At 40.2% G+C, this 25,263-nt stretch overlaps 3 protein-coding genes across 3 annotated transcripts; 1 reads left to right on the top strand and 2 right to left on the bottom strand.

Annotated features, from left to right (window-relative positions):
- Positions 1-683: 683 nt before the first annotated feature.
- Positions 684-4,523, bottom strand: LOC135471733 (NADH dehydrogenase [ubiquinone] 1 beta subcomplex subunit 7-like). The gene is made up of 3 exons (XM_064751056.1): positions 4,365-4,523; positions 1,899-2,067; positions 684-1,028 (listed from the first exon to the last, which is right to left on the bottom strand). The coding sequence occupies exons 1-3, from the start codon at positions 4,474-4,476 to the stop codon at positions 932-934; spliced, it is 378 nt and encodes a 125-aa protein (XP_064607126.1). The 5' UTR covers positions 4,477-4,523; the 3' UTR covers positions 684-931.
- A 6,024-nt stretch (positions 4,524-10,547) lies between these two features.
- On the top strand, positions 10,548-13,736 carry LOC135471730 (uncharacterized). Its single transcript, XM_064751054.1, has 3 exons — positions 10,548-10,706; positions 11,071-12,073; positions 13,264-13,736. The coding sequence occupies exons 1-3, from the start codon at positions 10,661-10,663 to the stop codon at positions 13,679-13,681; spliced, it is 1,467 nt and encodes a 488-aa protein (XP_064607124.1). The 5' UTR covers positions 10,548-10,660; the 3' UTR covers positions 13,682-13,736.
- Positions 13,737-18,642: 4,906 nt separating this feature from the next.
- On the bottom strand, positions 18,643-25,143 carry LOC135470653 (kelch-like protein 1). The gene is made up of 5 exons (XM_064749688.1): positions 25,014-25,143; positions 22,303-23,146; positions 20,970-21,106; positions 20,133-20,410; positions 18,643-18,665 (listed from the first exon to the last, which is right to left on the bottom strand). The coding sequence occupies exons 1-5, from the start codon at positions 25,130-25,132 to the stop codon at positions 18,643-18,645; spliced, it is 1,401 nt and encodes a 466-aa protein (XP_064605758.1). The 5' UTR covers positions 25,133-25,143.
- Positions 25,144-25,263: the final 120 nt, after the last annotated feature.

Below are 25,263 nucleotides of genomic sequence, written 5' to 3'. Positions count from 1 at the left end.
AACGATGGGACATTCTCCTCGCGTTGTTGTGCTCGAAATTATGTGCAAAACTCGAGTTCAATATATGCAGTACTTCTTATGATAGAACCACTAATATTTTGTTTAGCATTGCTTTCCGTTATTGTACGCCGCCGTCGAAGCCGATGCTCGGGATATTACATAAGCTACAAAAACAAGCTATAAGACACAGCTAAAAGGCATCAGCTAAAAAGTGGATTATATTTACCCATCTTCGTCAGCACCAAAATGTCGGGTCCCGATCTCACTATAAGGAAGCTATTTACAATTGGAGTACACTGTGTAGTACATTTTCACACCTTCTAAACAGCTCTCCATTGAGACTTCACACACTTCACGGGAGAAATGTTGTAGCTATGCATAAGTCTTGATTTGTTTCTAAATGGCTGATGATACATGTATAATTTATCATGTGTAGTGTGAAGGAAGTCTAAAACTCCACATCGACAAAGCACAAAATTACAGGGAGACAACTCTGCAGTACCCAAAAGTGAGTTGCTTCCAAAGTTTTCTCCCTTAGACTGTAAAGACAGTAGCAGTATGTTAATCTCGTACCAGGCAAGGCGTGCTGACTTCATAAACAACTTTCCTGCACATAAATGAGATAGTTACTTCTAATCTGACTAAAAATGAACAATTTGCATAATTCATAACAAAGCCAGAAAAAATGTTGAATGAAACAATTTATTTGTCATCATAACTTCACCACCATTATGTGAGGTCAGAAACTCTCAACTGTGTAACATATCTGAATGTGCTATTCCGGGTGATACACTAACCACATTCACTATCTTCTACTGCCACTTCAAGCTAATTTTTTATAACACGTATCAAAATATTCAATCATCCATCTGTAGCACTGTTAAACTCAAAAGAAAGAAAGTTCACTTTGTAATTTTCAATGAAGTCCTTATCACTCTACAAGCAATTCTTGGTTTCTGTGCTTGAGTCTCTTGGCCCTTTCTTTCAGTCTCTTCTCTCTTTCATACTCCTTCATTCGCAAAATATAGCTGAAAAGAAAAAAAAATTCACATGAATGAAAAGACAGTACCAGTTATAGGGCAGTTTTGAGTTCAAACTCTTACACTGGTGCCTCTGGAAAACAGTGAAAAATGTGATTGGTAAATGAATGCCTAGCAAAGATTTTTCACACGTCACATGATGCAAGAGGGCTGTTTTCACCTACTACGAAAGTTCGAACTCGAAACTCCACTATTTAAAAATATACTGAGAAGCTTCATGTACATGTGTACTGTGTGTAAAGTACACAGTACTTTAAAAGTAAAGTCACTAGGTTTGTCAGATACTAGATGAATAACAGTACAGCCCATCTGTTTCATCCACCCATACACCTGATTGCTCTCTTGTAAAAGGGTACATGTAACTTGAGTAATCTTTCAAATCAATGAAAAAAATATATATATGTAAATCTGTCGCATCTATTGGGTATGTAGATAAAACAGTCTGGCCATCTAGAAAACAACATGTAAGTGTGATATGATGGAGAGACAACCTTGTTTGGAGTCATCAACCCCTCAACAAAAGACAGTGAAACTGGCGTTACACAAATGAAGTTAGCAAATAGCTGCATGTTTAACTTATTGAAGAGGAAACCTTGTCAGCCTCTGTGAATAAGTGGTTAGCAAGTTAGTGCGAGTCTCCCACCAATGTGGTGGCTGTGAGTTCAAGCCCAGCTCAAGCTGGCTTCTTCTCCGGTAACACGCTAGAAAATCCACAATGCAGGCTATGTTCGTATATTTAAGATATTTTTGACCACGGCCAAAACGCCAACCAAATAAATATATTATTAACACAACACTGGAAAAAAAAAAGGATAAAGAAAGATACTATGGAACAGTGAAGACACTGAAATGACTTACTCATTGTATTGGCAGTTATCATAGTCATGCTGTTCATGTTTGCATCCAGCTATCCAGGGGAACTTCTTTTGACGACACCTCATGAACTCCAGATAGTGGTGAGCGCAGTAGTCCCTTCTCTCCAGAGGCACACTAGCTGCCTCAAGCTCTTCCTGCGTAGCTACCATCACTGTGCCAAAGAAACATAACATTGTAAACATACATGTGTTAGTTGTTTGTCACTTATACATGTATCCCAGCTGTAGGCTAAAGGGTGGAACGAGCTGAGCAAAGCCAAGAGGAAATCTATCGAAACAGAGCTAAAGCAGGAGGAAACCACTGGGAACTAAGCTAAACCAGGAGGAAACTACCAATAACTGAGGTGAGACAGGAGAAAATCACTAGGAACTGATCTGAACCAGGAGGAAACCATGTGGATCTGAGCTAAGTCAGGAGGAAACACCAGAAACTGAGCTGAACCATGAGGAAACCACATGGATCTGAGCTAAGTCAGGAGAAAACTACCAGGAACTAAGCTGAACCAGGAGGAAACCACTTGGACCTGAGCTAAGTCAGGAGAAAACTACCAGGAACTGAGCTAAGCCAGGAGGAAACCATCAGCATGTAGATCAGTGATCAATCTCGACACAGCACGATTCTTTTCTCTCTACTGTATCCCATAATATCATGTTACATAATGGGATATATTAGACAAGATAATGGTGCTGTGTCCTGATAAATCACTAATCTACATGTATATGCTGATGTTCTGAAAGATTGTTCACACTGTGGATAATACTGGGGTGTACAACTCACAGTACAACACGAAGTAGACATGTGGGTAAAACTAAGGAGAAATGTTTTATTTCTAAAATCAGTTGAACTTTGTTTCTGATCTTGTCCTTCTTTACATATACTGTACGTATATTTAGCAGAATGACTGGGCCTGTTGAAACGAGACAAGGGTCTGTGATGTGAGCAAGCCATGACAAAGCCAGCATTAGTGATTCAGGGCTAATTTGCTCTAAGATCTGGTCAGAAAATCAGACTATTACTCCATACTACAAGTATGCCGGTGTGGTCTGAATTATAGCCCGAAATTGCTCTGACGTTAGGTTTGACAAAATCTGTTCAGCCAAAGTTGGCCCCAAACCAACATCAGAGCTCACCTCAGTTAAAAACAGTAGAGCAGGTCTTTTGCGCACTTCCACGGAATCCTGGCCTGACACGGCCTTGGATGTTGTACATGCAATAAATCGACAGACCAAAAGGTAAGGAACATGTGTGACTACAAACTTAAGGTCGCTAAACCATGTTTAATGCACAATTTTTGCCACAAGCTCTGTGACACACTGCCACTGCATCAGCGTTTTAATTGGAGGGCATTCAGAATTTGGCATGGTGCTATGCTTGATCGAACTAAATTTCTCCAAACCAAACAGCCATCTTGAACTATCTGGATTATAGCTGCACATGTGGCTTAACTGATCTGATGATGTACTATAACACACCAAGCAGTGCAGAGCCACACTCAAACCTGGCAGAAATCAGATGGGACTAGGTAGCTCGTTCTCGCGGTTTGATTTGGGGATGGCGGTGAGATACGTCATCAACCTGTTAGTCTGAGTAGGTGACTCATACATATTCAGATAACACAACACAGACTGTAAATACACTCTCAAGTGGGAAAGATTTTGTGGATAACAGCTTTGAAGAGCATCGCGAACATGATAACATGTTGATACCAGATGAAGTGACTCGGTTAGAAGTGACTCGGTTAGAAGTGTCAGCAGTACAACTTTACAACCTCTATCATATGCGGACATCTTCTTCCCTGGGTGAGTATTGCAAGCAAAATTAGGCTTCCGCTGCATAGGGATAAACTGAGATTATGTCACGTGACAATACAGGAGATTGTGCGATTATGTCGAACAAAAACAAGGCATTCCCCCTAGGTGAACACCTGGCAGTGAAAACACATGGATTTACTGTACATATTGACCAGAACATACAAACAAAAACGCAGAAACGCTCAGACAGACTTGATCCGGACGTTGACATACAAATATACCAGTTCAGTGCTTGTTACAATGCAATGCCGCAACTTTCTGTCAGAAAGCAAGTTTTTCTACTTCCAACACCGTTTCATCTGAGGAGTGGGTGGAGCTGATCTGCTCGGTACGTTGATATAATAGTAAGTACATTGACAAATCAGGTGTCTGCTTTACTCGTGGAGCTACATGTACCTTCACAGAGTTGTTTACTGCGTTCAACTGTGAACACATGATTTATGTGAACATTGGGGAAAATACAGCACAGGACTACACTTGGTTTTAGCTGATATGATTCCATGTAGTGCTCTTTCTCAAAGTCAAACTCAAAAATATCCATCACAAAATTAGTACGGTACCGGCCTTACTTCCTCGAAAACTGGCGCACTGATAATCTGGGCCATATAGGCTATAACGTAACCACAACATTGTTTACCTCTTTCCTTCCTTCCATTAGGAAAACCATACAAGGGGTCGAATGTTGGCGGTTCAAAATTATTCGGTGCCGTGTCTCGATGTGTAATGTGGGCGTAAATCGTGTTCCCCATCTCAAAAACCTCTTCGTGACATTCGCAGCCTTGCCAACCTCGAAGTCTCGGGGATCTCAAAAACCGAAATTGCAAAGGTCAATGCGAGAAAGATTAAAATGTGGACAAGGATGTGCTGGATGTGCTGAAAAATCTGTTCTGGCTAACTGAAGCAACAAGTACAATTTACAGCCCCTGACATCGACATTCTTCATTCGGCTTGTAGTTCCTCCAGTAAAATATGTACAAAAAAAAAAATTAAAAAAAAACCGCTTCCAAGCGGTTTCTACATACGGTATGTTCAGCATCTGGGTGCTGCAACAAGGACGCACATTGCACGTAGGCCTACATGCACTCTAAGGACTCCTGTGTCGCCATATATGACTGAACAACTGTTAAGTATGACGTTAAACCCTAAGCACTCACTCAAAATGTGAAAAATCGTACTTTTTCGGGATTTAATTGCAATTCAGGAAAACTATACATGACAGAAAAAAAATAAAACCCGATTCGAGTTCAGGGAGTAACTTTAAAATTCAAAATCGGGTAGATACGTGACGTCACATAACATTGACGAGGTTCTACAGTATATGTTCACTGAAAATTCATTCAATACCTTTTGCTATACTTGTTGCTCCGTAAATACTGCAATAGTATAACAACTTTTAGCTTGATACGTGCAGTCGTTATGGAGAATTTATTTATTTATTTATTTGATTGGTGTTTTACGCCGTACTCAAGGATATTTCACTTATACGACGGCGGCCAGCATTATAGTGGGAGGAAATCGGGCCGAGCCCGGGGGAAACCATCCGCAGGTTGCTGGCAGAACTCGCTATGGAGAATAAGATTGTTAAAGGAGTCGAAAATGTATATATCAAGTCTTTGCATATCCGAGAAAGTAACTATTAGTTTTAATAAGAGTCTCAAACCAGATACCTTGTGTTTTATAGCAGAACTGCATGTTGTGCATGCAGTAATAATTTGTACGGAGTATTTCAGTTTGTAGACACATCATACAGGCAACAGTTACATGTATACCGCCGTCTGTTTTAACATACAGAAAAGGATGCGATGATTAACAACTATTACAAACATGGTAAAATTCTGAAACAGATTTGTTCTAAATCAAAAGCTGAAAGCCATATTTGAAGATAGCTTGGAAACCGCAAAACTTCATGCACTTCTACTTCTCACTGAAAACGTAGGCTACAGTTTTATAAATAACTCCGTGCAACAAAAATGAAGGACACCTCTGTTTCAGTTGTCCCAGTATGAACACGATGCCATGTCCACGTATATAGATATGCGTATATTGATATACGTGGTATCTCTGAAATGTGAAAGGGCTAAGCCTTTAGAACAGCACGCTATAAAGACTTGCAATAATTAACAATGACGACAACAACGGAAGTTGTCATTTGGCATTAACACCCACAGAAAACTCAAATCTTTGTTAACATTTGTCAAACCTGAGAATATCTAAGGCAAAAATCTTGTTACTGAATAGTGAGACATAATGGTATTCCTGTCATTTTCCGAAATCACGCATGTGGACGGAGAGCTTCAGGTTTGATTTAAACCGCGGTAATTTGTCTCAAGCTTACAGCAGTCTGTCAGAAATTTCATTTGATCAGGGCTGTTTTCGAAACACACATTTGCCCATTTCATGTGATACATATAATATATTATTTTGCCCTATCGCCAAGTTTTAGCATTCCATAACAATCACTTTCGCCTTTGGTCGAACGTGCCGGATTTGTAGCTGTAGTATTCTTATGATAATCGACAGGCTCTCAGTTTGCTACTCAGCTGACCAGTTGTGCCAGATGAGGAACATCAGCTCACAATGTCTTCTACTCTCGGATTCTCCGTGAACGTCGTCATGACATTGAGGCTGATTTTGGCCGGCGCGGAAGATGCGTAGGGTTCGGATACGCACCTTCCTCGGGGTTGCGGAGGTCGCTAAGGTAGCAGTTTAATAAAAACGCCAATCTGCGCCCTTAACGTGTTTCGGATCTTCCGGAGGGGCACAAAGGTCGCGGAGAGCGCGGTACGGCGTTAGATCGCCGTCTAGATGGCTACTATAAGTTGATTTCAAGCGTACGACGTCTTTGTTGTTCAGGTATCTTAATGCACTCCCTCATCCCCCATCCCCCACCACTTCACCACCACTTTATTTATCTTCAGAAATCTATAGATTTCAAACGTTGCGCCTGTTTTTTCATAGTCAAATATGTCGCAATTTTGAAACAAAAGTCAGATAACCTGTAACTAACCTGCTAGGCCCTTGACCAATGAGTTGGCATGTTCGAATCTAGCTCCTGCTTTTTCCAATATATCAACAGTTTTGCACTGTTTTCATGTTATTGTTTAGTAAATAAGATGACAACACAATCGTTTTAGTAGTTCTATACCATTAACGTATAAAAATTGCAATAAATATTAACGAATTTTTATACCTGATTCATTTGTGCCCTGGTGCTATGGAACGGATATAATCTTGAACGTTGCTACTATACAAGCATTTACATGAACAGCTAGAATAACACTTAGTGTTAAATTGAAGAGAGGCCAGAGTATACCGGTTTCGTGCGATCATTTGCCAAATATCACACTGCTGAAGATACTCTCTTTTTTTCTTCTACACTGTGGTCTTTTATATAATATTTAAGCCAAGAGGTTTGTCAGGTACCAGGTGAAGGTGCATTACTCCGGCAACTCCTGTTTCCTTGATCCATGCACCCGTAAAGCTGACCGCCGTCATACATAGGTAAGTGAAAAATGTTTCAGAACGACGTTAAACACAAATTAACTAAATAATAAAGGAAACTAAAACAACAAAGTCATCCTCATATATATGTATATAAATTTACCTATTATTAAATGCAATTAATATTAAAATTATAAAGTTGATGGGCTGTATGGAATATATACTCTCCCAAAAAAGAAACGCAACATCCGATTCGTTTTATCCAAATATGAATTTTTCAACATCATCTTAAATACAAAAATAAGCATCACATCACACTAAAATTTTCCACACTGGTTGTTCAGATTTTTAAGTTAATTACAATGTCAAAATTTATCACATTAAAGTCCATAGCACTCAGATGACGTCACTGCAAAGTCAATATCTGCTATGCCCACCATTAACCCGTAACACAGCGCGAATCCGTCTCGGCATAGACATGATCAATCGGCGAATACGGTTTTGCGGAATTCTTCTCCATTCTTGGTCAAGAGCCTGCAACACTTCTTGCTGAGTTTGGGGCGCTGGATGACGACTGCGCAAGCGTTTTACCAAGTCATCCCACAAATGTTCTATTGGGTTCAAATCTGGTGATTTGGACGGCCAGGGCAGCACTGTTACGTTCTGGTTCTCCACAAAGTCAACTGTAGCACGAGCTGTATGCGGCCGAGCGTTGTCGTGCTGAAAAACTTCCCTACGAAGGTCCATTATGGGCAGCATGTGTGGCGTCAAAACCTCATCTCTGTATCGAGCGGCGTTAAGGTTGCCTGGGATGTGCACCAGTCGAGATTTTCGGGCGTATGATATGGCACTCCACACCATCACACTTCCTCCACCGAAATTGTCGACTTCAAGGACGCAGTTCCTTGCGAACCTCTCATTTCGGCGTCTGTAGACGCGTGTACGGCCATCTCTTTTCTCCAGCATGAATCTGGATTCATCGCTGAACCAGACTCGCCTCCAATTTCGCAGATTCCAGGACCTTAATCTGTTGCACCATCGTACCCTTGCGCGTCGATGCTGTTGTCTCAGTACTACGCCAAAGTAAGGACGTCTGGGACGTAAGCCGTTTTCACGGAGATGGTTCCTGACTGTCTGTGCCGATATTCGTCGGAGACCTGGGACATTTGATGCTGTTTCTGTTGCTGTTACGGTTCGGTTTCTGAGATGAAGTAACCGGATGTAACGGTCTGGGCTGCTGTTGTGACCCTAGGTCGGCCATAACGTTGACGGTCAGCTGTTGAACCGGATTGCTGGTACCGTTGCCAGAGCCGGGAAATCGTGCTCCGGTGAACATGATAAAGTCTAGCGACTGCATTCTGTGATTCACCAGCGAGGAGTCGACCAATGACGATGTTCCGGGTAGCGGTGTCTAGTCTTGGCATATCTTGGCAGGTTGGAGAAGCAACTTAGTGACTGAATTCAACGGAACGGTTATGTGTCTTTTATACCCATTAAATCCGCTTAAAAATACGGCATGATTCGCAGGTGCAACTGTCCTAAGTTTTTCTCTACGAATCCCTCGCGCAGCGTTACACAAAGGCCGACCCTTAAGTCACGTGTGACCAACAGACACTATCTGGTGTTTAAATTCAATTATCGTACATTTACATTATAATATGGTCATGTTGTCATGTCTCAATCACGCCAATTTTTTGAAGAATTTATGATTGATCTTTTGGGGGGGGGGGGATGTTGCGTTTCTTTTTTGGGAGAGTATATTTACCCCATTTTAGTCAGTGGCACAAATGGTGAAAGAAATGTAATATAAACTAACGTGAAGTGCATATAGTATAACGTAAATAACGCAAATCGACCTCACAAAACTCCTCATTTGAAGCCTCAGCTCATGAAGCGAGAGCTGGGTTCGAACCTGTGGCATCCTTTGTCAATGCATGTTGCAGCATGTATTTGTTTGGGCGCGACGAATGTAAACTCGATGAACCAGCAAATATATATATATATATATATATATATATATATATATATATATATATATATATATATATATATATATATATATATATTTGCTGGTTCATCGAGTTTATTTATTTATTTATTTATTTATTTGATTGTGGGGCCTCCGTGGCTCAGTCGGTTAAAGCGCTAGCGCAGCGTAAGACCCAGGAGTCTCTCACCAATGCGGTCGCTGTGAGTTCAAGTCCAGCTCATGCTGGCTTCCTCTCCGGCCGTACGTGAGAAGGTCTGTCAGCAACCTGCGGATAGTCGTGGGTTTCCCCCGGGCTCTGCCCGGTTTCCACCCACCATAATGCTGGCCGCCGTCGTATAAGTGAAATATTCTTGAGTACGGCGTAAAACACCAATCAAAAAAAAAAAAAAAAAAAAATTTATTCGATTGTTGTTTTACGCCGTACTCAAGAACATTTCAATTATGTAACGGCGGCCAGCATTATGGTGGTAGAAACAGGGCAGGGCCCAGGGGAAATCCGCGACCATCCGCAAGTTGCTTGAAGAAACAGCGAGAACTGGATTCGAACACGCGAACTCATTGGCAAAGGGTCTGGTTGTCGCATCAAACAAGATTTCACTTTCACAAAACTTCATAAATCAGATTTCTTGCAAACATTTTATAGTCCCACAGGGTGATGTCATTACACGAAACTGAGTCACACAAAAAATTTTGTTTTAGTGGGCTAGTGCTTTAACCATCTGAATCAGCACGTGCTCAATGGATTCGATTGGTGTTTAGGCATACCTCTATGTGTATCTTACACTTCATGCACCCATAAAGCAGGATTAAGTGTAAGGATATAAATGAAGTGTATAAATTGGAATCAGAATTTATACGATGCACAGCCGTGTAGCACGACCATATTTGATATACCTGCCTTTGCCCCTAGATGTAAATATAGACTTTGTCACTCTATATGTATGCTATGTGCGGTTTGAGTCCACTCATGTTATACATACATGTAGCAAACTCTGCCAGTATACCAGCGTGTTTTATGACTGCTAAGGATTGTCTCTCGCTGACCCATTAAATGACGTGCTCAGAAATTTACGATACTCTAAACAAACAGTGGTCGGTTCAGGTTTTGTCTTGCTTCTATGTATTAATAAACACATACGTGGAAATTGAACAGCCTTAGTAACAACGACGAGTTTAAATAGACCTATTGATACATACAATGTATGTATGTAAGCATTAACGTGAACAGAGCTGAACCTGCCAAGGTTACAGTTTGACCCGTGTGTGTTAACAATAACGTTTATAATATCAGGTATTCTCCGTTTTCTTCAATTTAACGGCTGATCGCTTCTTTACGAGGTCAATTGCCGATGATCTGCATGGGTGGGCATGTGGGGTAAACGGGAATTGCTATACATGTTCTAAGACGTGCCAAGGTACTCATCAGGCTGAATGAGTGCATGGCGGTAATGAAGTAAGCTGACTCTACGACTTTAATACCCCACGATTATCGCCTTTAATCCATGGGGATTATGACGTCAAATATAAGGATTACAGATGGATTACAAGGTATGAACGTAGTGCTATACAACAAAGCCTGAAAAATATACTATAGGCAAGTCAGGACAACCGTGTGAACGTATATCCGGTATAACGGATTGACATTCTCTGTTTCGCTTGCAGGGTGACTAGATGTGACCTCGTGGGCTATCTGGGCATGTACACACAGAAACCGTATCGCCACACTATTCCGACTGGGTGCAACACGATAAAATTGAGACGTAATTGTAGTTCCGTGCTTCGATCGGCGTAAGACACGCTGTTAAAAATGGATAGAGTAAAGGGTCATCCCAAACCTTTGTATTTGAGGTAACCTGAGTTCATGAATTAACTCGAACAGTATCCACGAATCATTGTACTATAACAATTCCAGATCACGATATCATGATAGGAACAGAACTATTAGAGAACATGACGCCATTCGTGTCCCGACCGGTCAGTCGTGTACCCCGGGCAAAGTCAGCACCAGTGAGGACACCAGAAATGTTTCCGATGGACATGGACATCACCCAAGTAAGAAGATTCATCCGCCAGAAACAAGCTGAGTACAGCCAAGCCAAAGCTGATGCTACAATGGCCGGTGGCGACAGTAAGGATCTGCGACAATACGGTAAATGTTTGTTCGAATACGCCGTGTCCAAAGCGGCCACCAGGCCAACCCATGCATCGGGCACGACAACCTCACGGCGCCCAGCGACTTGTGGAGGTTACAGCACTGGAAGGGTGGTGGTGCCTACTCGCCAGGGATCTCAGCACAGTCACCGAAATGGCACAGGTCCGTCCTCCCATGGTAGTCTTATTTACAACAAAAAAGTCATGGTTTTGAACTCTATCAGAACCAGACCTTCCTCCGTACCAGTCAATGAGTACAGCTTCGACAGGTCAAAGCGTTTCTTGAACCTTCGCAAGACGGTGGACTCACCACAGTACCCCCTTCGTGTGATCACCGCAAACAACGAATCACCACGCCAACTGACCTCAACTGACCATTACGGTTGCTACGATCACGTGCTTCTGATTGCAGAGAACGATTCCGTTGTCAGTGAGTATGCAAAACCAGTTGTGGAGAAAACTGACGAACCTGACAACACTATACAAAATACTGAACACAGCCCTCCAAGATGTTGGTACCGGAAGCCGTCCATACCAATACTGGTGCAAATCGACAGCCCTGATAGCGATAGTGACATGAGCTTGGAAATAATACCCGAGAATAAACTGTCCGACAGGAGACCAAGTTCCCGGGGATCCATGGAAAAGGGAGTGATCTCGCCTAAACCTGGGTCGGCCGGTAGCAGAGGAAGCCTGAAAACTCGCAAAAAGTCCCCAGCAGGCGCCAGGGACGGTGTTAAATTGGGGAAGTCCGATGGGGCCAGGTACGTTGTGACATGAATCTGTATGGTTTGGCATTCTGTTAACAGGCTAGTGTTCATTTGTCTCCCTTTTCGTCGATTATCTGGTAATCACACGGTCTGCGAGGATGGTGGCACAACTACATGTATATGTTAATGATAACGTCGTTAAATCAATGAGCACATACGTATGCTTTTATGATATCAACGTTATATTATTACTAATTACTAATACCTGTTTTGCAACACGTGCAATGCCACAGGCGTGCAGGCTGTTGAATACACTTTAAGAAAACATGAGGTTATTCAAAGATTACGGTTCCTCAAGGAGCCTTGTGCGGTAGTCGCTTAGTAAAATCAATGCGGTTGAGACTCTGTTGCCTTAAAGAGTTATTTTAGTGTTAAAACATATATGTCTTAAAGGCAAGGTTAAATGATAAGGATCGAGATAGTCAGAAATGCTTTCTTAAATTGTAGAAAAAAATGCATTGTATTAAGGCTGTTGTTGTTAGTTCGGAAGGATAATACAGAAACACAAGTTTTCTGCCGTTTCCACTTTTCCCTGGTGTGACGTCATGCAATAGCACTTGAGGTCACCCATCACCCTTGACGTTATAGCAACAATGACGTCGTCCTTTCAAACGCGCATGACGTCATTCCAGCATAACTGCCCTACGCGACGTCATATCAGCCTGATTCATCGTCACGTAAGGAATAGTACTACGTCACATCAGGAAAATTTTATGGAAACTGTGGAAGATATTGTTTCTGAGGACTCTTCACTGATAGGTGTTTATTAGCGTTATTCAGCGTAAATTGTTTTGAACCGTGGTGCTAGCTACCTCCCATAGGGTATTCTTCATATCACTTTAATATTTCAACCTGGCGCGACTGAAGTAGCACTTTAACGTCATTATAAATAGTTATAAACAGGATATTCTTCGACAGTGAGACAACTGTACTACACTATATGACTATATGGCACACCAAAGATGGTAGATTCGTGACAGAATAATTTCTTGTGTGCTTGGAATGCAGAATACTTTGCCTGTCGTTATAGGATCGGTGGTAATTTACTGTTAAACTGGAACGGTATGGATCTCACATGTTTACCACATTCCAGTAAAGCACCAATTGTGTAATGTCTTGCACACTGCCTTACAGTGGTAAACTACATATATTATGAAATCTCATACAACCATTTCTCGATATAGGTCTTCTAGTCCCAGTTCGCAAAATCTAAGACCGACCAGTGCAACTCGGGGGAAGACGAAAGATAAAGCCGGGGGAATGAATAGTCGAAGAGGCAGTTTGAGGGGTCAGAAAGCGTCACCAGAGGACCTTATGCTGAAGATACCCCTTCCCGGCCCGCACTGCTGGGTAGATGACGTCACCGTTTCTAGCGATCCAATGGGAGGCGAAGAGGGCATGTCTGAGCCAGCAAATAGTGTAACAGACGAACCCAAAAGCGCCAAGTGGACCAAAGAGAAAACGACAACAGGAACTGAAGAACACGTGCTCCCTGGATTTGTGTGCCCAAGCTCCGAATTGAAGTCCCGAAGTGCTGCAACAAAACAATGGCTGATCAAATCTGCCTTTTTGAACGCTAGCAGAGCGGTTCCGTTGTTGTGAGTGCAAGTTGATACATGTATCTACGGAAGCCTATTGGTGTCACTGTGAAAAAAATATGGGGAAGAAAGTCGAAACTTTGACATTTTTCTTATAATTTTCACTTCTTTAAAAATTTCGACATTCTTATTTCGGAATTGCGATAGGTCTGTATTACTCTGTATTTACTGTATTCGTTAATGACAACGTTTTTTTTTTTCATCTTTATCTGGGGTTGTGCTATCCAAATGGTCCTTTTCTGCCGTAGGAATATGGCGTTACCATATCAGTGAGTAGGCGTGCACCATTCAAGTATTAAAATTCTAACACCGATTTCTTGGTTGTTGCACTTAATTTTTCGGAACAATACTTTAACGAGGATACAGATAAAGTGAAGGATTTCTCCGGAAAAAAAGTAGAAATTTAAACACAGGAAAGTGAATATTTCGAGATGAAAGAAGTTGGAACGTCCACATAACATATGGTAGCATTACACCAATGCATGGGCTTCCGTATTCATATACATTTGTATGTCCATAAAGCCTTCATTTTTCATCAGAAAAAACATGTGTACATCGAAAATGGCACATCCTAATAAACAGGTCTGATTTGAAAGCGCCATCTTTTAGAATGCCACAAAGTAGATGTATGTGCGTGGCTTCAGAAATGACAAAAACAAATCTTGGGGAAAAAACAAGTGATGTCAGAGTAGGTATATATTCCAACCACCTATTGGCAATTCGCTTGTGATTTTTGGTATGGCCATTCGGTCAATGGGCTCACCAAAAAACAAGTGCAATAGCACCCTCCGTTTTGATTTCGTGCCGTCTTGTACTCAGGCCCCGTGTTAAATGAATTGGATAGCTTAATGAAATAGGAGGCCCATTTCAAAAGATAGGTATAGGTTATCAAATATTGCCCCACCGGTCGACCGAAGGACGGGTGGGGCAATACAACAGACGGATCGCTGATTGGTGACTTAACAATGAGCATGCATTACTCGTGCTAAACATGTATAGCCAGAACAAAACCTGCATGCGTACATACATCCTAAGGTATTGTCGGTTGACATTTATTTATTCATCCTCAACTCCACGGTTGACATTTAGATACAGTTTCTGACTCGAACTTTCGAAATCCGTAGAGATGTCATCACATTTTCACCACTAAAATTTGTGTTCTGTGTTGTAATTCCAAATACTGAGCAATAAAGATGAAATGTGTACAACTCGGAGCCATAAGGTGTGTAGAGATTATCATGCATATCCAGGTTCTCCCAAATATTGTGTCAGCTGCTGTGTGCTTATGATAGCTGTGTGCTTTTGTGAATAGATGGACCGACTCTACTCGATTTTCCTATATGGCACAGGGAAGGTCCGGCCCATTTCATGCGTCAGCTTTCACGACAGCAAATCGGCTGTATTTCTTTCGATATGTGTTTATTTAGTTGTACATCATCCTTAATTACTTTATGCATGAGTCATTCCTGTATATAAATAGCTCTCACTGTATGTTATTCTTCATCTTCAGATATTCTAAATCACATGGAATAAAAATTACCCAGGTGAAATTTTACACTCAGAATTAATACAGTTTTCTTTCATTATTTGTGTTTAAGACGTGCATTACAGGAAAGGCACAGGAGAGGAAATAAATTCTCTATGATACACAGATGTTGATCCAATACAATAACGTGCCTTTCTTTCTGATATGCTGATGAACCGTCACGGCACTACATAATCTAAAGACAACTCACATCCGAAAAATGACAACGAATTTTCCAGTCGAGAACACGCAGTTACTAAAGGTTCACTAAACTGTTGTGGTTTCCTCAGGGCTGTTGTTTATACCCATAAATCCCACATATACTCTTTATACAGACGTAAAAGGATAGAAAACGCAAATCATATATATATATATATATATATATATATATATATATATATATATATATATGAAAATTCCATATTCCGATAACGCCGGCGAGAGACGTCTATCTTAATATCAGATGTAATTCAATCATGATTGAGTTCATTTATTTCATTGGTATTTTACCCCGTACTCAAGTACATTTCACTAATATACAACGGCGACCAGCATTATGGTGTGAGGAAATTGGACAGTATCCCGGCTAATCCCACGGCCATTTGAAGATTGCAGGCAGTTCTCCCCAGACCTGTACGACCGGAGAGGAACCTGACTGATACATTCTTTAGCAATACTAAGGTGATATAACAAACCTCCGGCATAAAAATAAAGAGGTATATGTCATTCACACATTGTTGGGTATACTTTGTGTGATACTTGTATGCACTGCCTAATGTTAAAAGTCAAAATTTAAAACCACAATGGTGTGCAAGGCCAAAATTTTTGTACATTTATTGCTTGTTTCCAGTTTTAGCTCATTGGGTCCAAAAACGTATGCCAAGCCTTTGAATCAAATTTTACATTTTCGCTTATATCAGAACTGGTTTTCTGGAATCCACCCAGATTATTCGTTGGTTAAAGTTGAAAGTACCACAGAACTACTAAGGGTTTTTAAGGTTACTGTAACAAGCGTTGGTACAGAACCCCATTACATCATAGGCCTCGAAGGCAACTCCACAATCCTTAAGATATACCAGAGTATATTATACATGCTCCTATGCCCATTCTCACTAGCGGGTTGAAATATCACACATTATTTGAAACTTTATTCAGTGTGACTTAGTCCATTTGCAACCCAAAGTCTGTTAAACTGGCAGAAAACTACGATTTCTGAGGCAGGCAAGATTTTGTTATTACTACATGTACAACCAGTTCTGTTATATACGGCAGGTTTGTTTTGTCATTCTAGCAGAACACATGATACTCTATTCTGTTCACTCATTTATTAAATAGATTAGTTTTTAGAATATAAGGCTGTATGTTTTTCAAACTCATAAGAAATAGTTTCAAGTGGCAGTTTACATGGTCTTGCACGAAGTTAGTGGGAGATCACTTGCCTTTCGCCATAACAGAACACACGTTGTACTAGATCTCTTGAGCTGTCTTCAGCGAGCTTCATGCATTACTACACAAGAGTCTATGATAAATCTTTGCCATGAGAGGGCCAAGAAAAATTGAAGCAGAGGAACTGGAAAATCCCTGTTTAACAGTGGAATAAAACGCATGTCTTTGATGACATAACCATTAAAGGCAATCATGCTAACCGTTCTGCCACAATTCACCTGCTCACAAATGGATTAATCCAAAGCTCATAAAAATATATCTAAATTTTCTACAGGTATACAGGACCTCTATGAAAATATTTGTCTGATTATACTTTTATTAGGTGGTTAGCTTGCCAGTACGGCGCAATAACCCAAGAGGCTCTCACCAATGCGGTCCCTGTGAGTTAAAGTCCAGCTCATGCTGTCTTCCTCTCCGGCCATACGTGGCAACCTGCACTTGGTCATGGGTTCCCATTGGTTTTGCCTGGCTTCACTCCACCATAACTCTGGATGATATTGTATAAGTGAAATATTCTTGATTCCGGCGTAAAACACCAATCAAATCAAATAATTTTATCAAACTGCATTACATAATTGTACAACCATTTTGCACCCACACAGCGGCTGCGCATGCACTCCTTCCCCATTTTCTACATGTATACGACAAGTTACTTTGCTGTTTGGATAGCTCACATTTGTTATCTACACAAAATAAAAGCCGAAGAATCAAATGGTTAAGCATTCATTTAATCATTCCCTTCTGCCTCACTGCCACACGTGATTTGTTCCAAATATATTAAATACATGTACTCTCCTATTAAACATCAAATACCACAAATGTCATGACTAAAGGCGTTCTTGTTGGTTGTCAAACTTTATACTTGTGCCAAATCTCCACAGACACACTTGAAACTTGATAAGTGTATGTTCATTTTAACTTATTCATTAGAAAGGTTGGAATTGTGCATTATTTCCCCTATGTAAGATTCATTTGTGACCTCTACTGTTACTGAATTTAAGGGAAAAGGATAAAAAACCAAACAAAACAAAACTTTTAACAAGAAGAGTTAATCTTTCTATATGCAATTTCACAATCATACAGTATTTACACGTATGTATCATCATAATGGAAATGGATAGAATGGCTGAAGTACAGTACTAAATCCGCAAAGAGGCAAATTCAGTTTTCCTACTGTCTCTATTTTTTGTTTTTTCACGTCATAGTACTGGAATGTTGTACAGTCTGTACCTCCCACACAATAAAGCCTTCCTCTGTGTAGAACCAGCTGTCCATTTGGTGTCCCCAAAAACTCTGCCACTGTTTCAGCTGACAATGGGCTGCTGTCTGTCTCCAGTCTCACCAGACGTCCATCATACTGACATTTCATGAAGACTGTACTCCCGAGGGATACAGCACTGTGATAACCAAGGTTAAACGGAAGGTCAACTGTCACCAGTGTCCATTGGTCCCTGAAAGGGCTGTATTTTTGCAGACTGTTTTTTATGACATACAGATCACCTTGACACACTGTCACAGCAGCCAGAACTCTGGCTTAAGTAGAGGTGAAAGGGAATTCCATTCATCTGAAAGTACATGCACAATGAACATTCATCTGAAAGGCACAATGGACATTAATCTGAAAGTATAATGAACATTAATCAAAAGTACATTGAACATTCATCTGAAAGTACAATGAACATTCATGTGAAAGACACCATGAATGTTCATCTGATGAAAGGCACAATGAACATTAATCTGAAAGTACAATGAACATACATCCGAAAGTATGATAAACATTCATCTGAAAGCACAATAAAGATTCACTTGAAATGCACAGTGAACATTAATCTGAAAGTACAATGAACATTCATGTGAAAGACACCATGAATGTTCATCTGAAAGGCACAATGAACATTAATCTGAAAGTACAATGAACATTCATCTGAAAGTACAATAAACATTCATCTGAAAGCACAACAAATATTCATTTGAAATGCTCAATGGACATTAATCTAAAAGTCGATGAACATTTCATCTGAAAGGCATAAAGAACATTAATCTGAAATTACAATGAATATTCAACTGAGAGAAACAATGGACATTAATCTGAAAGTCGATGAGCATTCATGTGAAAGGCACAATGAACATTCATCTGAAAGTTAATGATTTAAAACACCAATCATATAAATTAATGAATTCTAAGGCATGAATTCTAAGGCATGAATTCATGCCATCCAGGCTAATTAGTACTTATTGAGCACTAGCAATATCCAGTAAGTCATGCACACACAATAACCTTAAATACTTGACTATTCAACCTGTTATAAACGTAAGACATTGACACACACAGCATGTGATGAATCTTAGACAGCTTTCATGACTGTTTGCAACTACAATGTGAAACTGTTTCCACTTAGCTCTACGTGCCAATCCAGTAATGCTAGTTTAAACCTGGATTTTCAGTTTGTCATGTTAGCTAATTAAATATATGAGAGACTCAGGGTATTAAAATACACTGTACATGTTTGCATGTTGGAAATGCTTCTAATGGCAAGAGAATATTATCAAAGCAGAGTACAATGTTGGGCAGATTTACCATCAGCATCTGTACTAGTAACATGCCCTTGGGTGCTGCCATTTTACAACTACTGTACATGTATGTAAAACTATACTTCCATAGCAAATAAAGGCCCTAAAATGATACTTTTAATGCCAACACTTAAGTTTTTCATCAGAATTAATAAAACTTCTCACAAAAAAAAAAACTCTTATGTGGAATGTGTGTCAAATAAGTCAGAATCAAAAAAGTGTTACTTGAAAAATTTTAAAATTTAGGTAAATTACAGTACTTCTAAAAAATTACATACCAATACACTTTCCTTCAGTCACAAAATTTTCAATTCTGTCCCAGTTGCAATTCTAAGAATACTCTGAAGATGGGATTGTAAATCTTGCAGCAACGGTATGTTTGTTGTGAAAATTTCTGCAGGAATGGCTTGTAATTACAGGCCAGAGTAACATGTATACCTTAGTCTCATATATAACAATTCTCACCAGGATATAACTGAGCTGCCAGAGTGAGGTCACAACTTTATCTGAACGGCTTTATTCTAAATTAGAGAAGATGTCTCGGGTACCAGTTTTATAATGTTACTATGGAAACTAGAAATATTATATGCATGACCATAACCTTATTTCAAATAGGTTCAAGTCAGCTCATTCAAACTACCTCCTGGTTCCATGTGGGAAGTTCTGTCAGCAACCTGCGCATGGTTGTGGGTTTCCCCGGGCCTTTGTCTGGTTCCCTCCCACCATAATGCTGGATGTCGTTTTATGTAAGTGAAATATTCCTCAGTACGACAGAAGACACCAATCAAGGACATAAATATTTCAATCCGGGATGGAGTTCAGTACAACCAACACCTCCCTATCATAAATACGTATCTGTTTGATGATTTTTCTATGACATGACTTGGTGTTGAACCCAAGTCTCTCACCATACCTGTTTGAGGATTATACTTCTCCACGCTGTTTAACACCTGTCTGAAGCGACCTATCCCACCTATCAGGTAGATTTCTCCGCCCAGTGTACAGATACCATGGTGACGCCGAGGCTGTTGGAGCTGGGTGGCTAACGACCAGGTGCTAGAGAAGCTGGAATACTTCCAGATGTCTGTCTGCCAGGTGTTCCTCCCTAACACAGTCTCCCCTCCTATCACATAAAGGTCAGTGTCTGCACAAACACAAGCAAGAGGCAGTCGTTTAAGCCCCATGGTCTCACTTCAGAAGTGCAACAAACGTACATGTAATGATTTTTTTCTGTGATTGGGGTGTAGCACAATGCTCAACAACACTTCTCTACAATGCACTGGCGATAATATTGAATATTTCAAAACAACCTACTTATATGAAGCAAGTCCCAAAGATCAGGACTGTCAATAAACGCCCATTTATCAAATATCCACCCATATGTTGCTTTTTCATTATAATTCAGTGACATATACTTCCAATTTTATGGCCTAATGGTTAGAGTATAGCTCGCGCATCAGCACAAGAGTTTGGAGCCAGGAAACATGACTGGTTGCCTCGTGTACAATAAAACTGGGTGGGGTATCAGTATAATGTGACTCCTGTCTCGTTTCTTTGGCATGATACTTCAGAGGCAGCAGCACTTTGGCGGCATATGACTGAAAAATTGTTAAGTACGGTGTGAAAAAACCCAAAGCATACATACAAACAGATAGACATCTTAACTCACCAACACATACTGCCCTGTAACCCATGTTAGTTCTCTGTGTTGGGAAAACCTGGTGCAGGTCAGCATGTTCTGTAGCTTCACCACTGGTCATGTCTATCTTGTATATACATTTGGATGGCACAGTTGTTCTCCCCCAGGTTCAAGTCCCCACCAACACACAACAACACCAGGGGGCCTGCCCTGGTTTTCTTACAAACTGGTTTGGACTGTGACGATGCCTGCAAACAGACAAAGGATAAAGCCTACATTTTATTTATAAATTTATTTATTTATTTATCTGATTGTCATTTAACACCATGCTGTGGACTTTTTTACTAATATAATGGAAATGGTGGTGAGATTAACTGATTGGGGGAAAATGAAGCACAGAAATGGGAAACCACAATTTCTGATGAAGTACCCCAAATGTGGGAAGTACAGACTTATATTTCAGTTTCAGTTTCTAAGTACAAATCTAAAACCTCTGCAATGTTATTTTTAGGTTACAATCACAAACAATCTATTGGTTTACTTATGTCTACAAACTAACCATCCCACAATGAAATATACTGCTTTCTGCAACTCATTGTTCATTGTTATTAGAAATGTTTAGTTTAAAGTTACAAGTTCAACTTGTAACTTTCAACCAGAATTAGTTTACCTATTCTACTTTGAAGTGACAAGCTGCAAGTGAATTTATAACTTTTAAGTATTTAATTTATTTCCTTATTTATTTAATTGGTGTTTTATGCCATACTCAAGAATATTTCACTTAAACAACTGTGGCCAGCATTATGGTGGGAGGAAAGCAGGCAGAGACGATCTGCAGGTTGCTGACAGACCACCCCCATGTACAACTGGAGTCAGGAAGCAACCGTATTGGTGAGAAGCTCCTGGGTCAATGCGCCGCGCTAACAGGCTAACCCTCTCTGCCCCTCTAACTTTTTATGGTATCTAATAATGTCTTTGCCTGGGTTACAGTGTCTCTGTTAACATTATTATTCTGGTCATTTTATGAGTGTGATCCATTACACATTTAATGTTGTCCCACCGAAACTATATCAAAAATACCAGTACACATAAAAACATGAATTCGTATTGACAGATCAGGTAAAACAATACATGGCCTTATACCAATCACTTTTAATTGTGATGTAATAAATCAAAGAAAAAAAAAGGGTTGTCCCATAGGACTGGTTTGTTACAGGAGGGAATGAGTTTTACGACTTCTCATGGTAAAATCTAAGGTATGGCCACACTCCTGTCTCCTGCTGACGCGATGTTTGGCTTAACCACTCACACAACACATTGATTTCTGCACATATGTACATGTACGCATATATGTTCAGATAAAATACCATAATATTGTGATTCAACATGACTTTACAAAATATTGAATTGGAATACAATCTGTTCATGGTAAAATCACGCTTACATTTGCTGAGATTTCATTCACAGCTGTCTCCTCAACAAATTTCTTGACTGCTGAGTTGTTCTGGACCCACTTTAAATTCAGAATGGCATCTAGCTCTTCAGCTGTGAGTTCATTCAAATACACAGTAGAAAAGAACACATCAGCGAAAACCTCCTGGGTCCGCTTCTCATCATAATCACACCAGGCAGACAAAACCTGAACAACTTCCGATTCAGACGTGCAGTTCAAAAGCGGATGTCCCAACAGTTTCTCAAGTGAAGTCTTCGATAGCACTTGAAAGTTTTCAATTTCTGATTTTACCTCTTTCGAAAAATTCCAAAGCACATATCGAAATGCAACATAGTGTACATCCTTCAAGTCATGCAATTCTGAGAACTGCAGTATTTCGCGCCACGTTTCTGATGCCACCTGTGACACCAGGAATTTCTGTGCAAATTTCAGTGCAGAATTGAACTGATACATGTTTGCCAGTGCAGTGACAGAGAACACTGTTTCTTTAGAAATGTCCAACTGACCTGTGTATGCAAATTTCATTAAGGACATAAAATCATGCACGTGAGTATCTATCAGCTTTACTCGATTGTTCTCACATTCCTTCATTTGGCTGGAGAACAGGGCTTCGAAATAAGAACTCGCTTTCCGCAAAATGCTTTTGTGACAAGGAATATTGTTCTTTTCCAGCTCAATCACAAAATCTGGAGCTTCCCCTATATGTTGCTGGTGCCAGAACTCCTGGATGACTTTTTCAGGAGGTTGTCTATCATCAGTGGAACCTTCCATGTCTTGCTCACTCTTATGGCCACATACACAAGTGCCACATGTACCATTAACAGCACACCTGGACCTGAAATGCATAAAACACATTGCAGTAACAGACATACAATATTTATTCTCTTGCTGCTTTTTTTTTTCTCTCAGGAATATTTGACTTAACCTATACGATGGTTAATGTGTTTAATACATAACTTCTGCACATGTAGTATATGTCAGTGAACACGCAACAACAATGTATCAAGAAGAAAATAGTATTGTGGGTCTGGAAATGGATTTAAAAGCTCTAGCTGACAAGTCTACACTTATTTCGTTGTTATTCAAGATGAAAACATCATACAACTATGTAATGAAACATTATGTTCTGTGCTAAAACATGAGAACTGAGAGGTTTGTGATAACAATATACTCATTCATTTTTAGATGGATGGAAGGAGGAAACCAAGGATCTCCCAATTTTCCAATATCTTCTAGAATAATCTCAAACTGAGACATGCCCCTGACTAAACCTGACGGATAGCAATGTCAGTAGTGGAAAGGGTGAATGTACATGTAGATATAAATGACCTGATTGAAGACTGAGACTTGAATTTGTTTGGTGTTCAATGCCTTATGAAGAATTGTTCACTTACATGTATATCATCCCAGCAATCACTTTTTACAGGTGGAAGAAACTAGAATGCCCAGAGTAAACCACTAACGTTTGGCAAGATCTTATCAGATTGAACATGATATCAGACTGGCACTCCATAGCAGTGGTGAAAGGTATCTCCAGGTGCCATTAAGCACCTTTGCTAAGACTACAGGGTAAAGCTACACAATGTTCTATTTGATTTTCTTGGACTAGTGAGTTCTGCACAACTTGCACCTCGGAAGCTTCTCGTGTCTTCTGCGAAAGTACAGGCCAACACAAATATGCACGTTACAATTTCGGCAGTCCCACCTTCACTCCGTGGGAGATTGCCGGCCTCGAAGATCATCACCCCATGTTAAAACCAAACCTATCTGCCATGATGGCTGTGGAGAGTTTTCACAATGTAGCCTCTCGTGTGTGAATCCTTCAACTGCTGCAACATTTAACTGACACAGATTATGAGATGAGAACTACTAGTCAAAAAGCTGGTCCACCTGTGTGGTCAAAAGTCACTATTTCAATTCTGCAAAATTTTAAATGAACCAAATGATATGAAAGTCACTAGTCATTGCTTTGATATGAGACACAGTTGCCCCTACATGTTGGTATAGTTTTAACATAGGGCGATGATCTTTGAGGCCGGCAATCTCCTAGGGAGTGAAGGTGAGGCCGCGAAAATTTAGGACTGTATGCACACCATTAGCTGGTTCACCAAAGTCAGCTGCTCCATTGCTATTTGTCGTCCATACATCTAAATCCGGCGCAAGATAAAGCCAAGCAGACAGCTGCCATGCTTAGCAAATATTAGAAGTTCACAGCAGATTTCCTGGCAGAGCATTAAATTTCAACGCTATTATCAATATTAATAGCATGGACTATAAGTATCAGTGTAACAGCACACCAGTCCCACAATAAGAACGGGAAACAGATATTTAGCATATAATTTTCACCGTTTAAAATATACAATTTACATTTACGTGAGACTGAGTGATCCATGTTTGCTTGCTTGGATGTATGATGTTTGCTTGCTTGGATGTATGATGTTTGTAAGTTATTTTTGCATCAGGGTATTTCACAACGGTGTCAACAAAGTACTATTTACCACTGCTCTTCAGTTTTTACCCTAATCTAATGAAATGCATACTCACATAGACCCAAAATTTATTGCGCCTGTAAGTAAACACTACCCTTCCTTTAGTATGATATTTTAATTCCTTGATTTCTCACACGGGATATCCTGATGTTACGTGTTGTCGTTGTTGTGTGAATTTTAACACCAGCAGCAAACGGCGGGAATTTTTCTTACCCATTTGAGGCCATGCTTTGCTGACGGGACAGAATTAACCAATAAAAGCCTTCATCATCGAAATCATGTATGTCGTTGACCAATGACTGCCTCGTATCTAAATTAGACGCCAGACCCATGCAAACCACAAATGTTTACTTTAACTGCGAGAGAGTCTAGTTTACACAGTTGCGCCCCCTTATAACTAAACGACCAATCAGATGTTTTCAATTTCATTCCCTCGCTTTTTGAAAGTTTACGTGCAACAGGA

This window comes from Liolophura sinensis, chromosome 7 (assembly GCF_032854445.1).
Source record: "Liolophura sinensis isolate JHLJ2023 chromosome 7, CUHK_Ljap_v2, whole genome shotgun sequence".
NCBI lineage: Eukaryota > Metazoa > Mollusca > Polyplacophora > Chitonida > Chitonidae > Liolophura > Liolophura sinensis.
The sequence above is the reverse complement of the archived record's forward strand: the minus strand, read 5'-3'. Positions and strand labels throughout refer to the sequence as shown.